Here is a 19,687-nt window from a genome sequence, read left to right on the forward strand (position 1 = left end):
GTCACTGAAGACTCATCTGGCGGCCTCTGTGGGTTGAAGGAGGGCAGGAGAATGGAGATTAGGACCATAATTCCCATCCCCCGCCGTATTGTCCCGGAGGCTGCATAATTTATTTAACTACTCAAACAGTTTTTAAGTGGCAAATAATTTGATTTCCTTCCATCAAAGACACATAACTGCCACGTGTGGTAACCCCAGCACTCTGGAGGCTGAGACAAGAAGGTCACCATGAGTTTGAAGCCAGCCTGGGTTACCTAGTGAGTTCAAGGCCAGCCTGAACTATATAGCGAGACCCTGAGTCAGAGCAAAATAAAAAGATACATAATTGCCAGCCTGAGCTTTTGACAGTCCTAAGAATATCAGGGTAGCTAAGTAGGAAATAAATGCAGCTGAAAGCACAAGAATGTGAAATCTGCTTAGCCTGAGCCAACAGTAGTGTTTGATTTAGGAGACTTCTGAGGTTGCTTGAAACTCTCAGTGCTCTTATTTGGGCGTTTTGGACCTTGGGTGGTGACCACTGGTCTAAACAAGAGTTAACAAGGGGGTTGGGGGGAAGCACGGTAGGGAGGAGGAAGAACTGCCTGGGGGGAAGAGAACAGAATTGAAGTGACTTCAGTTCAGAATAGACAAGAGTGGTGAGGGGGCCAGGAGTAGTGGCGCATGCCTGTAATCCCAGCACTCAGGAGGCTGAGGCAGGAGAATCGATGGAAGTTCAAGGCCAGCCTGGGCAATGTAGTGAGTTCGAGGCTAGCAGTGAGGGTTGGGGAGAGTCATCAGCAGAGCAGAGGTGACTGGGGACATGGCGCTGATAGGGGAATGGAAAGACCTGCTCCCATCCTACACCTGCCAGACGAGACTGTACGACGTGCTTACTGCATACCTGGCACTGTTGTTGATCACGTTGCATGAACTGACTCACTTTTATTTCTCAACAACCCTGTGAAATATGATTTCGTTTACCCCCATTTATAGAAGCATAATTGAAGCATAGAGATGTTAAGTAGCAGGCCCAAGGTCACCCAGCTGATAAGTGGTACAGCCAGAGTGCAGACCCAGGAAGTCTGACTCCAGAGTGGTCCCCTGCAATTCCGCCATGATAAGAAACAGAGAAGTTGTTCAGAGGCCCAGAAGGCAGGTCGCCTCAGGTATCTTGAGTTGGGATGCTTGAGGAGCCCCAGGTGGCGGCAGGCGTGGTGCTGATCTCATGTGATGCTCAGGCATTCCTCTGGGGTAGCCCAGGCCTCCCAGGTCAAAGGCCAGGTGGCCTGGCCATTGCACTAAAGGTGGTCACGTGAGACTCGAGGGTCCGAGCCTTGTCTTATGATGTGTCTTGTGTCTTTCTTCCGGGCCAGATGATTGCATTTAGCTTTGAGACTTCCATCATGAACTGGGAAGTGTCAGGGAAAGCCTAGTATCCGGTACCTTTTGCAAAGCTCTCCTTTGATACAGAGCAGTGGATCTGAGCTTGATTTCAGGACCAAGTCTTGAGGGACACGCATCTGTTTGCAAGGAGAGGTATCATGTTAGCTTGGCACAAAGGCAGGACTTATTGTTCAAGGGTTCATCTGAAGGGATACAGAAAAAGCAGAATATATGCTGACTGCGCTCCAGAGATTTATTTTCCTATTTGGGGAGATGAGATTAACAGTGTATGACAAAAGCAAATAAAATGGGTAGGTTCGTAGTTAAGTACTACCCTGTGTGAGTCATATTTCAGGGTAGTGGGCATTGGGTTTTTAAATGTACCCATGATATCTGAACTGTAACACTGCTTTCTGTTCATCGCCTGTAGATATCACTATATTTGTTATATACCCACTAGCGTCTGTATAATTGTCACAAAATACTGATTACCATTTATTTTTATCTTTGAGTGTTTAACACGGCATATGTGGCTTCAACTTGGATTTGTGGCTTTTTATATCTTATAACTCAAAAAAATAATAATAATGTGTCTATAACTACGGAGAGGTAGAGCTGCCTTCAGCATCCAGGCTCTTACCCAGTGCGCTGTGGTCCCTCTCGTGGCCGTTGTTAAGTCCTCTACACTGACTGTGGACAGTCCCCGCTGCCAGGTGAAGGGATGTCTTGGCTCCAGTGGGTGCTCTAGGATTGGCGCTGCACCGGGAGCGCAGGTCTGGGAAGGCATCATCCAGCTATGGTCTCAGCATCTCACTCACTCACCTACTTGGTCCTCACCCCTGAATGGAACACCAGGAGTCAAGCAAAGGGTTCAGAACAGGGAAAGAAAAGAGCAAATCAAACATTTCCAGTCCCGGGGCTGGGGATTTAGCTCAGTGGCACAGCACCTGCCTGGCAAGTGCAAGGTCATGAGTTCAGTTCCCGGTACCGGAAAAAAAACAAAAACACCATTTCCGGTCCTTCCTGGGGACTTGCTGCGGTGGAGAAGCGCTAGTTGACTATGTAGTTTACATAGTTGACTAGAATCAGAAAAACTTGGCAAAACTTGTCAAAATTAGAAAGAATAATTAGGTAAACCTGATAGTTATCTAAACTATGCTGAAATCTTAGGATGTTAAGTACTAGTTTTAAGTGTTGACTATAGGTAAGACTAGCTGAAAAGAAGGAAGGTGGGGAGAGAGAACAGAATGCCCTTTTTTACCCTATTTCTTTCTGGGGATTTGTAATTTAACTAATAGTAATTCTTTATATTTGACTCGAGTTAGTCTGCAGTTCTTCCTTGGGTCTCTTATAGTTTATCACTACTTTGAGGGTTAGGGCCAGCTCAGTCCATTTATAGTTAAAACAGGAGGCTTCCGATAGCATTTTCCTAGGGCCACCCGCTCCTTGTTCTTAAAGTTTTGTCCCTGATAGAACTAAGCTTTGAGATTTCACAGTATGTGTTTGTGTGCTTGTAAGCATACTTTACAGTTCCAAAGTAGAAATGGACTTTGCCTGGGAGTTTGATCATTAATTGACATTTCTTGAAGAGAAGAATGACACTATGTTTTTCCGACTTTCCAGTGGCTCAATGGCAACCCCGAAGAAGAAACTGCAAGGCCTTGTTGCTGCAACCCTCACGCCAATGACTGAGAATGGGTAACTATCACTTGGGGCCATAACGGGATCTGTTCTCATTCAACCGACAAGGACAGATGCTCTCAGTGATAACAGTCCCTTAGGCTCTCTCTGCTCCTCTGCAGTATTCCTGCCAAATGGCAGTTCCCGTGACTCACCCTCTGCACTGTCCCTAACCTCCAAGTCAGAGAAGGACTCTATATCTGCTTTCTCCTGGTGTCTATAGCTCCACAAAATTGTCTGGGATTTCACCTCGGCTCTGATTCTCCCAAATAAGGCTAGTAAATTGCATGAGGAGAGTCGTATTTTAATATGAGTTGATATCAAGCACTACCCTGCCCCTCTAGGGAGCCAGGCGCCTGCATGGTTCAGTCATGCTGTTCATAGACTGGATAAAAATGTCGTACCCTGCAGAAAGTGGGAGGGTATCCACAAAATAGACCCCTTATGCGTGTTCCTAATCTTTTTTTTACATTGGTTAAATATTAGGACATGGAGGGATGCAAAGGAGCCGAGGAAGCAGTGGGTGACTGTTGAATAATCATCCCCCAGACTTGCGGATGAACACTGTGGCAGTCCCCCAGCGTGTGTGATCGGATAGTGGTCCTGCGCCATAAGTGATCCTGTGCTGTATACAACTCCTCCTTCAACACTGCCACGGGAGGTGATTCCTCTGACCCCGGATCTAAATGGTTTAGACCAGTCAGCGGCACCAAACTGCCAAGACAGAATGCTCTATTCTTCAAGCTTCTCATGTCTTCCTTTGTAAATAATAATATCTCACCTACATCGTACAGTTATGAGCATTAAACACAAGAGTGCTTAGCACAGGCTCGAAATGCATTTAGGTTAGTAAGTTTGAACTGTTAGGGCATTAGACAAGGGCAAAAGGAAGTTGAGCTATTCAAGATTTTTTTTTAAAGGCTTTTCTGTTTCATGTACTGTTGCTGAATTTGTAAACCTTGCCTCTTTAAAGCAAATGAAATTTCTTAGACCTTTTAATATTCTCGATGGCCATATCACAGTTCTTCTTAGGTCATTAGAGTGCCAGACTTCTAGCTTCTATGATTCATGGAAAAGCACATCCTTACTAGACATAACTTGCTGAGACGGCATTTAGATTACTCAGCTGGTTAAAAATTGTTTTTCTATTACTTTTCCCTTTCCACGAGTTCTGAGAAACAGTGAAGTCAGCTTTTTCCCAGTGCACCAGCTACTTGTTGAGCAGATAAAACAGAGGCATGTGACTGTGCGAACAGGCAGGGCTTACTTCCTGCCACAAAGAGAGCCTGTCTGTAAACTCAGCACCCTCCATCTGGTCCGGCTGCTTTAACCTTTGAATGAGACCCCTCAGTCTGGAAGTGGCTCCTCAAAGCAGTCTTATTTGTTCGTCTGGGACACACGGAGAGTGTAAATGTGCTCTTCTTCTTTGTTCTGCTGTTTGCCTGGAAACCCAGCCCCCACGTATTACAGACAATTTAAAGGGTTCTGCTTTTCTGGATCTTTTTCAATTTCCCCAAACCCTCTAATCCTGCTGCCTCTATTTCACCCTTTCCTCCTTTTCTATCAATTCTCATTTTCTCCTTAAGGAACATTACTTTCCTGAGGTATAAAATCAAAATGAGAATGCATACTTTGTAGGGGCCTTCAGAGAATTAAACAGTGTACGTCAATGTGTAGCACATGACAGGTATGTGCACTGTGTTAGCTCCTTTCTCTCTCATCTGCTCTATCAAACATTCCTAGCCAGGTGTGATGGCATATGCCCGCAATCCCAGCTGTTCAGGAGGCTGAGGCAGGAGGATTGCAGGATCAAGGCCAGCCTGGGCAACTTAATGAGACTCTGTCTCAAAATAGAAATTAAAAAGGACTTGAGATGTAACTCAATGCTCTTTCAGGTCAATCCCCAGTACTGAGGGGGAAAAAGTTCATAGATGTACAAAACAGGCTTGACACACCCCCGAGCACAGGTGGGCATTAACCTAGTGGACTACAGTAGATCAGACAGACATAGGGGCACATAAAGTATAATAACTGGAAATTCTGCCAACTGATGTGCCGTTGTGAAAGCGTTCCTAACAAGGCTTGTCAGGAAAACCACCACCCCCATAATTCCCAGTGGCTGAACACAAAGTATTTTCCAGAATCCTTTTTTCTTCTTAATTCCAAAGTATATTCACTAATGATTCTACTCTTTTAATGTAAGTTGATGTCTCATAATAGGAAAGTTGGCAGGAGAAAAATTGGTAAATGAATTTTAGTTAAAGTATCAGGGTCTTTGCTCCCCAGCTTTGCCATGAAGTACCTGTCTTACCCATTGAGAGCTTTCATACTCTTGTCAAGAGAGGAGTCCAACCACACTTACTCTAGGACTCACACTGATGAGGCTCACTGTAATGTCCTGACACTGTGTCACTAACTGTACTGTATGGCCGTGTAAGACTGTATAAAGCATGTGCAGCACAGTCTGTCTTTCACCCTGCTTCTCAGTGAGCGTCCCAGGAAACACATCTGGTCGTGTCACTCTCCTCTGGAGAGATCACTGTTAATTCTCCTTTGTTGAAGCCTCACCACTCTGTGCGATGCATGGAGCAAGTACCTGAGGATCACACAGGAACTTTGCAGGAATGCAGGATCTCAGGCCTACCACGCACTACTCACTCAGAACCTGCCTCTTAATGGTGGTCCCGGATGATTCTTTAGCATATTAAAATCTGAAATGAACTGGTCTAAAGATGAATGCCCAGGCTCCCCGGGATGGCACGGCACATCCTTCACAATCTGCCTTTCATTCCTCCTGCCTTGTTTCTGTTTCTGCGAGTGCATCCTGCACTTTCTTCCCCTCCAGAATGCAGTTACCTTTATGGATTCCATGTCATCTGCCTCTTTCTACCACCCTTTTTCCTTTCTCAGTGGAAGATTTCTATTTATCCATCAAACCGCTAAAGGGCTGGAAGGAATTTCTTCCTCCGAGTCCTTAATCTGCCGGTAGTAGACTGTTTAATAGGCAGCGTAAGCATACAAATATATTTAACGTGCACTTGTGCACAGGAGCCATACAAAATACACAACCCAAAGGACCAGGTGATTGAGGCTTAAATACCCTCCTTTAGTTAGGAGGGCAGTGGTGCTCCAGGCGCTTCTAGGAGGCGGCAAATCATTTTCAGGAGAAACCAATGGACCCAAAGGGTAGACAACTGTTTGTAATTATTTTTCCCCTGGAAGCTAGATGAAACCAATGAACCGAAAGTACCTGTGATAAAATGTCTAGGTGTAGTGACATGCCCAGTCTTTCTTCTTGTGATGGGAGTTTAATCTTCCCTGGTCAATGAATAAGTTTTAGGCAGGCAATAAGGACCTAAGGAAGGGAAGTGAATTCCTTCTGGAGTCTGGAGGGGCTGCCCCTAAGGAAGCTTTAGAGAATGAATTCTACCCTGTGCCTAGGGGAGAAGCAGGAAGATACCAGAAAACCTTTGCTTCTGAGGCTGATTCTAAGGCTGTTTTGTTTTGTTTTGTTTTTTGAGGCAATATCTTGCTGTATAACCCAGGCTGGCCTTAAAGTCACTATATAGCCTAAGCTGGTCTCAGATTTGCTATGACGCTCCTGCTTCAGCTTCCTGAGTGCTGGGATTACAGTCATGTGCCACCATGCCTGGCTGCTTCTAAAGCTTTTTAATTGCCTTCAGAGTGCCAAGCATACCAAAGTGCTGTACCTTGAGCGATGGTTTTCCAAGCTCCAATAACATCCTTTAGTCATTCTTCCCCATTTCCCCTAAAAAAGTTGAGGCTGTTTCCCCTGTGATCCCATAGCACCTATGATTACCATTTTGCACTGCATCGAAGTTGTTTGTTTATAATAATTATTAAAATAACCTTTTGTTATGTGCCTGCAGTGTCTTCCAGCAGGCTTTGAGCTGTCTTACCTTACTCGACAGGTATTTACTGAGAGCCAGGCACCATAGAAGGCCTGGTTTGTATCTTATTTATCCTTATAACCTCAGCATCTAGCAAAGTTACAGTAGACTTTTGTTATCTTATGAGTGAGTATACTACAGAGATGACAGGCTGGTAGTCAAAAAAAAAGAGAAAAAAGTTTATCCTGATGGAGCAAACTCTATTGTTCATCACCCTGGGTATTTTCATTGACATATTTCAATTAAATCTTGACAACTCAGCAGAGCTGTAGCCTTTTTTTTTTTTTTTTTTTTTTTTTTTGCAGTTGGAATAACTGAGATTTTAAGGACTAGCACCCTCTCCCCAAGACACATAGCTGGAAAGGAAGGTCTTTCTTTACCCATTGCAAACACCCAGCCATCTCATTTTTCTTACCTTTTCTCTTCCTTGCCTTTCCTTTATTCTTTTTTCCTTCCTTTCTTCTTTGTTTTGCTTTTGTATTCTTGTTTTTTCAGTTCTGAGAATCAAATCCAGGCCTTACACATGCTAGGCAAGCACTCTACCACTGAGGTACACCCCCAGGACCTGTCTCCTTTTTCTACACTGAAAAAGAGAGAGACTCTTGCTTTCCTTTGTAGCTTCAGGAAGACATTTTTCCCTTTGGGCAAGTACACAGGAAGTCTATTTCAGGTAGACCAAACTATCAAGAAAAAAATTGTGTTTCTCCCTCCAATGTGTCTGGCTTCAATATGAGAATTTTTACAACTCTTTTTAAAATAAACCTTTACCCCAGTCAGCAAGAGCCTGGCCTGCTAGAGTCAGAATTGCATTCATTATTGTCTTTTTAACAGTATCTGGGAGAACAGGTGACCAGGCTCCCAGAACAGAATATTTTCATCCTCTGATAAGAGGACAGTTCATTGCCTGCACATTCTCTGCCCAAGAATTTTTGAGGCATGGTCATTTTGCCAAGAGCACACACAACTTTCATCTGATTTTGAGTGCTGACAGTTATATATAAAAGGCAAGGAAAAATGAAATACTTGCTTTTCTGATATGGATGTTCTATCATACCAGTTATGTATGTTCTGTTCCCTTGGTTAAAGTGAAGACCTCTCACTGTGTCATGCTCCAGGAGGGAACAAACTGCAACGGAGAGTTCTCTCTGAAAAGCTATTTTGAAACAGCTATCTTATCCTTGTGCCCTGAGAAAAGAGTTGTAAAATTCTCTTGCAGTTCCACTTTTACCCACTCTGGGCCTCAAATTGTGGTAAAAATTATTTGATAAGAGTTCCTTCCTTTTAGGGCTGGGGATATAGCTCAGCGGCACAAGCACCTGCCTGGCAATCACGAGGTCCTGAGTTCAATTCCTGGTACTAAAAAAAAAATTTAAAAAAAGAGTTCCTTCCTTTTATATAGTTTGGGTAAACTGAATGCTAAGATTAGCTAAATTGTGTTCATCCATAACAGGGAATGTTGTGTAGCCAGTATAGTAATAGGTTATCCAAACATATGGAGAAATGCCCGATTTAGAATGCTAAATGGAGAAATACTATAACTGTTTATAATATGGTAATATTTACATAAGAGATCATATATTGTGTATTCGTGAGTAGAAAATGCCAAACTCTACAAGAAGAATCATATGCAGGGTTTTTTTTTTTCCTTTTTTATTGTGTGTATTTTCTAAGGTGATCTATATAGTTTCTGTAGTAGGAAAAGAAAACAGCTAAGTATCTTTATTTTTTTAAAAGATATGTCATGGACCTGAGGTAAAGGATCTGCACTCACAAGAATTGGAATTAAGACAGTAACCTAGGGTTAAGTATGAGAATGGCAGGGGTGGAATTGGGGGCTGGTCATCCTCCCCTGAGGTAGCCAATGGTTATATGTGGTCTCCTGATGCAAACAGAATACAGCCTGCCCCAGGGAGCTGACATGACACCTCACTTCTGTGAGCACAGAGCCCCAAAGGTGCAGACAGAGAAAATAATGCAAGCTCTTTTTTGCATTCTCTCCAGTGACTTCCTGCTGATTAGTAGAGTCTTCGGCCATAAAGTGAGACCCAGCTATCCTGTGGAGGTAGAAGAGAGTACAGAACTAGGGAAGGGAACAGAGTCCCTAAAGAGAATTATTAGCACCTTAACCCTGCCATGTGGGGTGCCTCTGTGATAACTGTGACAAGGGCTCGGGATGGCTTCGCTGGGTCCACTGGAGTTGCTGAGTGTGTCTGCCAAGGGCTGCAGACTTGTACCTGCAGAGCCAGGCAGGGGTCTGAAAGGCCTCGGGTGTCCTGGAGAGCACCTGGGGGCTCTGACGGGGCAGCCGCTGTTCTTTCCCACCATACAGAAATGGAGCCCAGGCGTTGTTAGATACCTGGCTTCTCCAACAAACCCACTTTTTTTCATGTAAAAAGAAATTCTAACCTTATGAAAGTCAAATAGAACACATTTAAAGATTCCCTCTTTTCAATCTCTGGTGTCTCTAAGGATATTTAATAGTTCCAAAAAGACCATAGGTATGCAGACATTTTCTGGACAATTCTGCCGCTGCCCAGTAATTCTACCATTGTTAGAGGCATTTTATAAGAAGCAGCAAACTGCTTTCCCCTTTCTTGAAGGCACCCATAATTCATCACCCATTAGCACCTCACTCTGAGGGAAACTGATTTTTTGTTTCATTTTTGTTGTTTAAAGAACACAATATGTGAAGATGAAAAGAATGTTAATAAGACTAAAATTAAACTAGGATTCTCTGGTCCTCCTAATAAAAGTGCAAAGGCAGCCAACTAGTACTTGGTGTTCTTGGCAGAGTAACATGGGGTTGCCACATTAACCCAGACTTGCTGCGCAGTTTCTCTTTGTATTTTCTCATTTCATCGCCCACCCTCCCCGCCTGTGCTTTGGATGGGGACAGACCACTTCATATAGTGTGTTTCTGAGTCCGTTTATAGATGTTAAAATCCATATGATTTAAGGAAAAATGCCCCTAGCGCCTTAAGCATCAATGCTTCCCGGATCAGCGTGCCTGTCCCAGCCAGGGCAGGAGTGTGTGGTCTGTGGACCTGCATTTTTAAGGAGCCCCATCAGATAGCAATGCTGCTCTCCTCAGAACTTTGAGAAGCAAGTGGCGGCAAAACTCCTCCCCAGCTGTTAATCTTCTGTGTGAAACCAGCAAGTACAGATGGGCTGAAGCCTGCATCTGTTATCATGAATATTAAGTGCTGAAATTCCTTAGTTGCTAAGCGTGAATTTCCCTATCTGATAGGCCTGAGAAATGATTGTTGCCCACCAAAAAGAAAATGTGAAGTTCTTATCACAGCACTGGCCCCAAGCCTCATTCTTTTCGAAAAATGGCAAAAGAGAAGAGACAACTACTTTTAAAATATTCCTTGAGAAGCAGTTTAAATGCAGAACCTCTCCTGATAACTGGTAGTGTTTTGCTTATGTAAGTGAGGCACTCATAGTGCAAGTGACTCTGGCGGAGAAGTAACCAGAGTCGGAAAACAGCAACAAAACAGAGGCGTTATTCAGAACAGACTAAGAATTTCACAAACTGGCCAAGTGGATTTTTAATAACTACTAACAAGATAGAGCAGTTTATAGACATAGGAATTGGTTGAAGAGTCATCTAAAAGACTAAATGTGCATTCTTTCCAATTTTTTCCTGTCTTTTAGAGAAATCAACTTTTCAATAATTGGTCAGTATGTGGATTATCTTGTGAAAGAACAGGGAGTGAAGAACGTTTTTGGTAAGTTACCTTGAAATTTCTTTGCGTATCCTTAGTTCAGTGTTTAGAAAATAGATCTTACCTGGCTACTGGCCTGGAAGTCATACAATCATTGTGTCACAGGTTGGGGTAGAGCGTGGCTCTGCTGACTAAAAGACAGGAATTTGTAGACCCAAATATGTTTGATCTACAAAACACCTCAGGATCTCATTTGGTGGTGTGCCAACTGATATGGTACTGTTTTTATCTCCATTTAGAAATAAAAATCTGTGACCCAGATATACTCTTTTGATTAGGTCATTCAGCCAAGAAGTGGTAGCATAACAGCTCAGCCTTCTTAAGAACAAAATCCTCTTAGCTTCTTAGGAAAGGGATCTGGTCTGTCTGAGTCTGAGCTTGCAGACTGTGAGTGGAAGAAAGACTAATGCAACACACAAAGGAACCTCAGGTCTAGCATTTATCTCTGCTCATTTCAGAGGCAGTGAAGGTTGCGGGGGGAGATCTTGAATAAATTGAGCTGCCCCTTACATGATGTTCTGGGCTCTCAGCTCCCTGATGGGTCTTCGTTTTTTCTTTTCTTTTCTTTTTTCCAGTACTTGGGAGTGAACTCAATATCTTCACAATGAGCTTCAACCCCAGCCTTCCTTTTATTTTTTATTTTGAGACAGAATCTCTCTAAGTAGCTCAGTTGCCCAGGTTGGACTCAAACTTGATCCAAACTTGATGTGTTCCTCATCCCTCAGCCTCCCAGCTTGCTGGGATTACAGGCACATGTCAATACTCCCAGTTCTGGCTGGGTTTTCAATTTGAGGATACCATACTTGGGCCCTAGAGACACCATAGTCAAAGACAGACAAGGTTAACACTTGTGTGAAAAAGTGACACAGACCTCATGCCAAAACCTGGACCTGAATACGGAGCCACTCCAGGGCCCCCTACAGCTCCGAACCATGGTGGGGAAGACAGATCTATACTCCTCAACAAGAACATCCATCCCTATGACCAGAGCGTACTTGAAGTATCTCAAGCCCCCAAAGGATAAGAACAACATTGCTTCCTCCTCTCCCTTGCCTCCCCAGCCACCCTTATTGCAGCCGTATTCAGCACTTTGAGATTCAGAGCGTGGCCCTGCACTTGGGGCCTCAGTGAGGTACCCCACTGCCATCGGCATTTTCCTGCCACAACTCAGAGATGGTTGAATAGAAGGGTAAGCAGAAAGGGCATGAGTTTGGGAATCACATGGTTCTGGGTTCAAACTTGAATTATTTTGTTTCAGACACCATGTTTTCTTCTGCAAAGTAGAATAATTTTTGCTTTACTGGGTTGTGTGAGAATAAGGGAATCTGTGAATGCTTGGTACAAAAAGTGTTTACTTTGTGCTTGCGTATGAATTTTTTTTAAAAAATGAGTTGTGTATCTTAGAGCACTGGCACTGTGTTAAACTATGGGCCAAGGTAGTTTTCAATTTATAGTACACAGAGGAAATCCTACTTAGAACCTTCTCAACCTGCCAGTGCTGGAGGGGGTTGATTTTCCTGCCATGTGAGACCAGACATAGAACCAGATGGTATATTTGGAGATCAGCCTGAACTGTGGGTCGTCGTCGCTGGGGGCCAGGCTGGATTTGTAATTATAGATCACAACTGGCCTTCCCACTGCTCTTGACAAGGTGAAGGCGGGAAAAAGAGGCCAAAGTGAAAATGGACACGTGGCGTTTGCTCCACCCAGCTGCATCTTCTGCTGTTTTTCTGGGTCCGTTCCTCTCAGACGGGGCCTTCTGGCCCCGTGCTTGCAGACTTGGGGCTGCAGAGGCTGCAGGCATTGGCTGGTCCCACTGACTGACTCTTTTTTGGAACAGTGAATGGCACTACAGGAGAAGGCCTGTCCCTGAGCATCTCTGAACGTCGCCAGGTCGCAGAGGAATGGGTGACACAAGGGAGGAACAAGTGAGTGGCTCCACCGAAATAAAATACAGTACGTTCAGAAGAGCTGTACTGAGTGAGGCTCTTCCCAGTGACACAGCCTCCCTGCCTGCCCGTCAGAGGCTGGGCCGCAGGTCAGCTGCGGGGAAGATGAGCAGGGCCTTGGGCGACCTACCTTCAGTGAGCAGGGCTCTCGTTCCTGTCCGCCTTCTTATGTGGAAGGCCAGTCAGACTGCCAGGCACATGTGGCTCCCATCCAGAAACCGCCTCTCATCCTTCTACGGGGTTACCTGTCCTTGGGCTGAAGGGGTAGGAAGGGACGGTGGTGGTGACTGTGGAGTGTCTGGTTCTTCCATGAAACAACTCACACTCCCTCCCTCCTCAGGGAGGGTGCCCGATGCTTAGGACAACTTTCATTTTCCTTCAGGTCTCTGCATTTGTGTGTGTGTATGTGTGTGTACATGTACATGTTTGTGTGTATGGCTCAGCACGTTCTTTAAGGTGCTTCCTGTTGCGTAGTTGGGGGACATTCTATACCCTCTAACTTCTTCACTAGCAGATTTTTGTATGACACCCCATTCATGCCCTGGTGAAGCAAACGGGACAGTAGCATTCCATGAGCACATCCAGTTTGTTTACTGGCTCATTTACCAGCTGTTGTATTGCTATGTGTTGGTTCTCAGCAGGGTCCCAGGGACATAAACCAGGTCTCTGCCTCAGCCTGCATTCCATCCAGGAGGGAGTCACACCATGAAAACCACCACCCGACCCTTCCGATAGATGTATAAATGGGGAGAAGGGAGTGCTTGGGGTGGCCTCAAGTGGAGGGGGAAGACTGGAGGTAAATCCCACGTAGGCCTGGAGCAGAGGTGTTGGCGTGAAGCCCAGGCCTTCCTTGGGGGTCCTTATGTGGCTTCCAAGCACTTTGAATACTCGAATGTATGCACCGCATTGGAGTGTATGTCCCATGAGCATTTGCGGAAGTAACCCATTGCTTTCAGTTGTTCTTCCCACAGAGCCGGGCCCAAAGAGATTGAAGGGCGTGGGCAAAGTGCGAAGAGAGGAAGGCTGAGGACAAGCATTAGGGAAGCACTAGGAAGGGAGGACAGAGGTGGGAACAGGGACAGAAAGACCTCGGGCAGGCGGGGGAGGACAGGAATGAATCCTGTCACTGCGGGCAAGGGGAAGGGTTACCAGCGCGTCAGTGTGGCCGAGTGACCCAGAGCAGGGCTTGCAGAGCCACCCTGCCTGTGTAAAATAGGGATGATACCAGTGCCTCTTTTAGCTGGGTGTGGTCATGAATGCCTGTAATGCCAACTCTCTCGGAGGCTGAGGCAGGAGAATCAAAAGTTCAAGCCCATCCTGGGCAACTTAGCAAGTTAGGAGATCCTGTTTCAAAAATAAAAAAAAGTGCTACATATATAGCTCAGTGTGAAGGCCCTGGGTTCAATTCCCAGTACCACAAAAAGAAAAAAAGCCTATTTTATGGGGTTGTGGTAAAGGCTATAACAGTGCCTGACACATAATACTAAGTGTTAGGTAAGAACCAACTGTAGTGGATGCTGCATTTGGTATCACATTGGTTACAATAATTATTAGATGCCAGTCAAGAGATAGAGAACTGAGGAGACTGCTCGGTTTGACGTGAGGAAGTCATCCTTGACCTGAGAGAGGAGGCTGGCCGGTTACTGCAGAGAAGCCAGACTGCGGTGAGCTGCAGACACACGGCAGGGCCGAGAGTGTGACATCCTCACAGACTGAAGGAAAGGACGGTGGAGTAGTAGACTAGGGAGGAGCGCACATCTTTAAAGTGGGCAGGCCTTGAGCATGTCTCAAGGACTCTGCCTTGAGAAGGATACAAAAGAAAGCAGTGTCTCTGTAACTTGGGGGAAGGTGTCGGCGCAGCGACTGAAAAGAAATTAGTTGTAGACATAGGTGAGAAATGCAACACAGAATGGACCCGTGGGGGTGCAGCTGAGCGCAGAGTGGAGAGGGGGGAAGGCGAGGCCTTCCTCGTGTGTGAAGACGTGTGTGAAAACGTCCTTATTTATGGAATCTGGGAAGCGAGGGCGTCTGCCTAGTATAGTTCTTTGGGTAGAACTTGGAACTTGACTGGAACAGTCAAGACCTAGAGCAGCCATAGCCTCGTCCTCCCCTGCTTGGGAAGTCACTGGGCAGTTTGAGTTGCAGCCCACACTTTTCCCTGGCGGTGCCTGGCAGACCCGGAGAGCAGAGGCGCAAGTGGGTGATGGCTTAGCAGCACCAGGACAAACAGGTGGTGACAGGTTGCAGGAGGCCAGGAGTGAAACTGCTGGTGACAGTAAGACAGGCCACCCACCTTCCTTTTTCCACTCAGAAGTCTTCTGTTAACCCTGCAAAATGGGAGCCTGCTCATGTCGCTTCCCAGCTAGGCCCCATTTACCTAAGACACAGAAAAGCAGGAATCACTGGAGCACTTGGTGCCTGCCATGAATGGGGATGCGGTATCTCGGTTGCAGGAGGGCAGCGTGAGGCATTCGGAGCCCCTTGGAAGCCTGACCAGGATGACGTGACGTGCAGCTGAGCTCTGTTAGTCTGCGTCAGGACTAACTGTGGCTGCTCCCCCAGCCATCTGGGGCACCCCAGAGATGAACATGGAGGACTCAGAGCAAAACATCCTGAGAAAGAATTCTGAGGAGTTAAAAGATAGGAAACAGCTCTTCGTTATTTGGTTTTTGCTGTTTGGTGATCCTGAGGGTTAAACCCAAGGCTTCACATGCTAGGCAAGTGCTGTACCACTGAGCTACATCTCCAGCCCAGGAGACAGCTGTTACAGCGACTCGGTCTCTCACAGCACTAGTTCCTGGTTCTTTGAGGAGCCTCTTCAATTTCCTCTTCAACCAAAAATATCTCAGCATTTTACTGTGGTGCTCATGACACCACTGAACACAAGCCTAAATCAATACTTGACCAATGTAAATGCTCAAGTGTTAATTAATCAGTTATTGTTTTCCAAAATTCTGCTGCTTGATCAAGCCTTAATATTTATTCCCTGGACACTTTTTTATAATGCTCAAGATTTTAATAGCTTTTGGTGGCTTCATTCTTTTTTGTGGTTTGGTTTGGTTTGGTTTGGTTCGGTTCGGTTCGGTTTGTCATACTGGGGGTTGAACCCAGGACTTTCACACTGAGTTATATCTCCAGTCCTTTATATTTTTTATTTTGAGACAGGATCTCTCTGAGTTGCCCAGGCTGGATTCAAACTTAGGATCCTCCTGCCTCTGTCTCCTAGAGTATTAACAGTAGCTATGTTAGTTTCGTTTGGTGTCAACAGACATTTGCCCCTTCCTCCATCCCTCCTTGCAGTATTTAAATCCTCTTAGTTCAAATTACTGCTTCTGGGTGCTGCATTGCCAGGATGTTTGTAACTACAGCATGTTTAGATAAGATTCCTCTTCAGCGGAGCCTAGGGACTATCCCCATGGCACAGAAAGACCGTGGGTTCTACGGTGGCCGTGAGGAAGGCAATCTGTGTGGTCAGAGCTACTGCCTCGTAAATAAAGTAACGGCTTGTCATTGAGGCTTCCTTTGTGGGTGTGAAGGGGACAGAAGGAATTAGCTCCCGTGGTCCCTGCACTAAGAGATTGAGCTCAGCCCTTCCCTCTTCCCACAAGAGGATTTCTCTCTTTCCTTTGTAGTTTGCCTCATTTTTTCACTTCTTTTTCAATAAGAAGCAAAAGACTCCTTTTTGTCTCCTTCCTCCTTAAAAAAATAATAGAAGACATTTTAAAGGGAGAACTGAATGTTTCTTGACTTTTTAAATAAAGATGTGGTTAAGTTTATCTCACCAACTTCTGTCCCAGGCTTGAACTTCTGTTTTTTTGTTTTTGTTTTTGTTTTTGTTTTTGTTTTTGTTTTTTTAGTTCTTAAATTTCTTATTTATTTAAGTCTTGAATTTCTTAAGCCTCAGTTTTTCTCATCTGTAAAATGGGCACCCACAATTACCCTCTCTACCTTATATTTTATTGTGGGGATTATGTATAGAAGAGCAACTTGGAAAACCTACTAGAGCCTTGCAGAAAAGCTCTTCTGCTCTTGTTAGAAGCAGCCCTCAGGTATGTATTCAGAATCCCTCGTGTTATGGGAGCTGGGCACATGTGCACCTTTCTGCCTGCTTGGCAAGCTTGTGTTGCTTCTGTCAAGCCCTTTACCCATACTTGTAGCTCCTATCCTTTCCTTGATGTGAAGCTTTGGATTGAAAAGAATTCTGTCTGCAGGTGTTAAGGGAAGTGTGTGTACATTTGCACAGTAGATTCTATCCTGATGGAATTGCTGTGCTGTGGGTGTTTTCTATTTTTGTTTCTTTTCAGTGCTGCAGATTAAACCCAGGACCTTGTGAATGCCAGGCAGGTGCACTGCCACTGAGCTACAGCCCCAGTCCTTTTTGCTTTATTTTGAGACAAAGTCCTGCTAAGGTGCCCAAGCTGGCCTCAAACTTGTCATCTGTTTTTGGGGGGTTTTTGTTGGTTTTTTTTTTGTTTGTTTGTTTCACTCTGTGTCCCAGGCTGGCCTTGAACTCAAGGCAATCCTCCTGACTCAGCCTCCCAAGTGCTGGAATTACAGGCATGGGCCACCATACCTGGCTCAAACTTATGATCCTCTTTCCTCAGCCTCCCCAATAGCTGAGATTAAAGACATGTGCCATCATGTCCAGCTTACTATGGTCATTTTTAAAAATTTTTATTAAGATTTGTTTGCAGTACATAATGCTGTGGTCTCGATGTATAACAATTCTCTTTCTACCTACACTTGAGTAGGCGGCATAAAATGTGCTGCCAGGATACAGAAAACTTCATGTTTTCCAAGTTCTTCTGCCCGGGTAGTCACAGTTAACAGCAGCAGCAAATGACGTGGGTGGAAAAAGGCAATTTAAAATAACTGAGTAGTGGCCAGTTTACTCACTAAATGAGAACAAAGAATTTCCCTGTAATTTTGCTGATTTTATCAGCACTAAATTAATAGCCCTCTATCCTTTTGTTTTTTGTTTTTATTTTGTTTTATCTTGAGACAGGGTCTCACTATGTAGCCCACACTGGCCTCAAACGTCCAGCAATCCTCCTGCCTCAGCCTCCCACATGCTGAGATTGTAGTCACACACCACCGCACCCAGCGAATAACTTTCTATCTTTTTACTGTTTGCACTTTATAATGATTTTTTTTATTATGATGGTACTGTGGTATATGAACTCAAGGCCTTTGTACTAATATGCATCCATAGCCATCCCACCCCACCCTTTTTGCTTTTGTTGTTTGTTTTTGAGACAGAATCTTGCTAAATCACTAAATTGCTCAGACGTGCTTGAAATTGCAATCCACCTGCCTCAGCCTCCCATGGTGCTGGGATTACAGCCAAGCACCACCGTGCCCAGTAGTATACTTTTTTATCTTATTGTGATTTTTAGTGTTATTAAATATTTTGTAAAAAAAAGAATAAGACTTTTGAATTAGAGTAATTTATAGTAGATTGCTGTAGAGTAGTCTTCAGATTGAGATTAATAAAGTATCAGCTAACTACTAAAACCAGCATAAACGTGGAAAATGCAACCCTTCTGCATTTCTAAACTTTGAGGGACCCGCCAATGTTTTCTCTTTTGCAGGTTGGACCAGGTGGTGATTCATGTAGGGGCACTGAGCCTGAAGGAGTCCCAAGAACTGGTACGTGTGCAGATCCACCTGAGAGAGGTCACAGAGACGCTCCGTGCTTAGCTGAAATTAGTGTTAGTTCTGAGATTGTCAGACGTGATGCTCTACTGGAGGAGGACAGGTGTGGGGCCTCAAGAAGCCAGCATCTAGAAGCAGGCATTGAGCCATAGAAAGGCTGAGGCCCGTGACGATGCTGCAGTAGAACAAGAGAGCGAGGGCCCTTCCTCTAAAGGAAGGAAGACGGGTGTGAGTGTAGCTAACCCTGCAGGCTGAGAGCAGAGCCTAAGCCAACTTCAGTTTTCTCTGGGAAGTGGGAGGCAAGGCTATTGGCTGGACATCAAGGAGAAGGGGAGGGAAGTAATGGATCGAAGAGTAGTGGTAACTGAATTTCTATTGTGGAGAACGGGGATAAATCTACAGTCCAGGAAGATTGTCCGGCGGTGGTGCAAACTAACCGATTGTCAGTGGTGAATCTGTCCTACCACCACCACTCACGCAGCCCTGGAAGTTTTTCTCAGTACACTCTTCAGCTAGACGATAAGGACAAGAGTGCGGGCAAATGGATTGCTGTAGGCTTAGGGATTAACAAGTTAGGGAGAACAAAAGACAAGAGGGGAAGGAGTTTAGGTTGCTGGCAGGAAAGCAGATGATGGCTTTGAGGGCTGAGTGAATTGGTTGAGAAAAGAAAGCACAAAAATGTTTAAAACTGTTTATCACAAAGCCCAGTGCTTGAACTACTGTGAAATAACCATGTTTCCAGAGCTTAGATATTCTAACTGCAAAGATTAAAATAACTTGATCTAACCCAGTATCAAGATATGAAAAATCGTGTCATCCACTAGGTTGGCCACTAGAAAGTAGAGAGGTAATCTTGGAGGAAATCTGGTATTGGGATAATCTGGAATTAGGATGCTCTTCCTAAGGAAGCAGTAATACAGGTGCCTGTCCATCTATAACTCTCCACTAGACAGTACTTGAATAGACACTACTCCCTACCCCCTCATGGGTATTTTCTTTCCCTTTGCTTTCAGCTAATGTTATTCTTCTACTCTTCTCCTAAACAGAAAACTAAACAAGTGATTAAAATACATCACATTTAGCCGGGTGTAGGGGCACATGCCTATAATCCCAGCACTCTGGAGGCTGAGGCAGGAGGATCGCTGCACGTTTGAGGCCAACCTGGGCTGCACAGTAAGTTTAAGGCCAGCCTGGATGACAGAGCAAGACCCTCTGTCAAACAAACAAATATATCACATTTTGATTCTGTGTTACTGAAAGTATAAAAGTATATCAATGTCCTGATTGGTCTGTCTTTAAACTATATCCCAAACTTCTCTTTTAAATCTCCAATTAACTTTTTTTTTTTTTTTTTTTTTTTTAGACAGGGGTACCGGGAACCGAACTCACGACCTTGCGCTTG

The 19,687-nt window shown here is 44.8% G+C and overlaps 1 protein-coding gene across 3 annotated transcripts in view; it reads left to right on the top strand.

Moving 5' to 3' along the window:
- The window catches only part of Npl (N-acetylneuraminate pyruvate lyase (dihydrodipicolinate synthase)), a gene marked incomplete at its 5' end in the record, with an annotated part of 36,301 nt that overhangs the window by 1,688 nt on the left and 14,926 nt on the right, over nucleotides 1-19,687 (top strand). For 2 of the 3 annotated variants that reach the window (XM_013521483.1, XM_005375012.2), the window contains 4 exon segments: nucleotides 2,986-3,060; nucleotides 10,611-10,684; nucleotides 12,522-12,609; nucleotides 18,222-18,279. In XM_013521483.1, coding sequence (XP_013376937.1) covers nucleotides 2,993-3,060; nucleotides 10,611-10,684; nucleotides 12,522-12,609; nucleotides 18,222-18,279 — 288 coding nt within the window. 3 annotated transcript variants of the gene reach the window in all.

The sequence above is a fragment of the Chinchilla lanigera genome, unplaced genomic scaffold, assembly GCF_000276665.1.
Source record: "Chinchilla lanigera isolate Chin_1 unplaced genomic scaffold, ChiLan1.0 scaffold00005, whole genome shotgun sequence".
Classification (NCBI taxonomy): domain Eukaryota; kingdom Metazoa; phylum Chordata; class Mammalia; order Rodentia; family Chinchillidae; genus Chinchilla; species Chinchilla lanigera.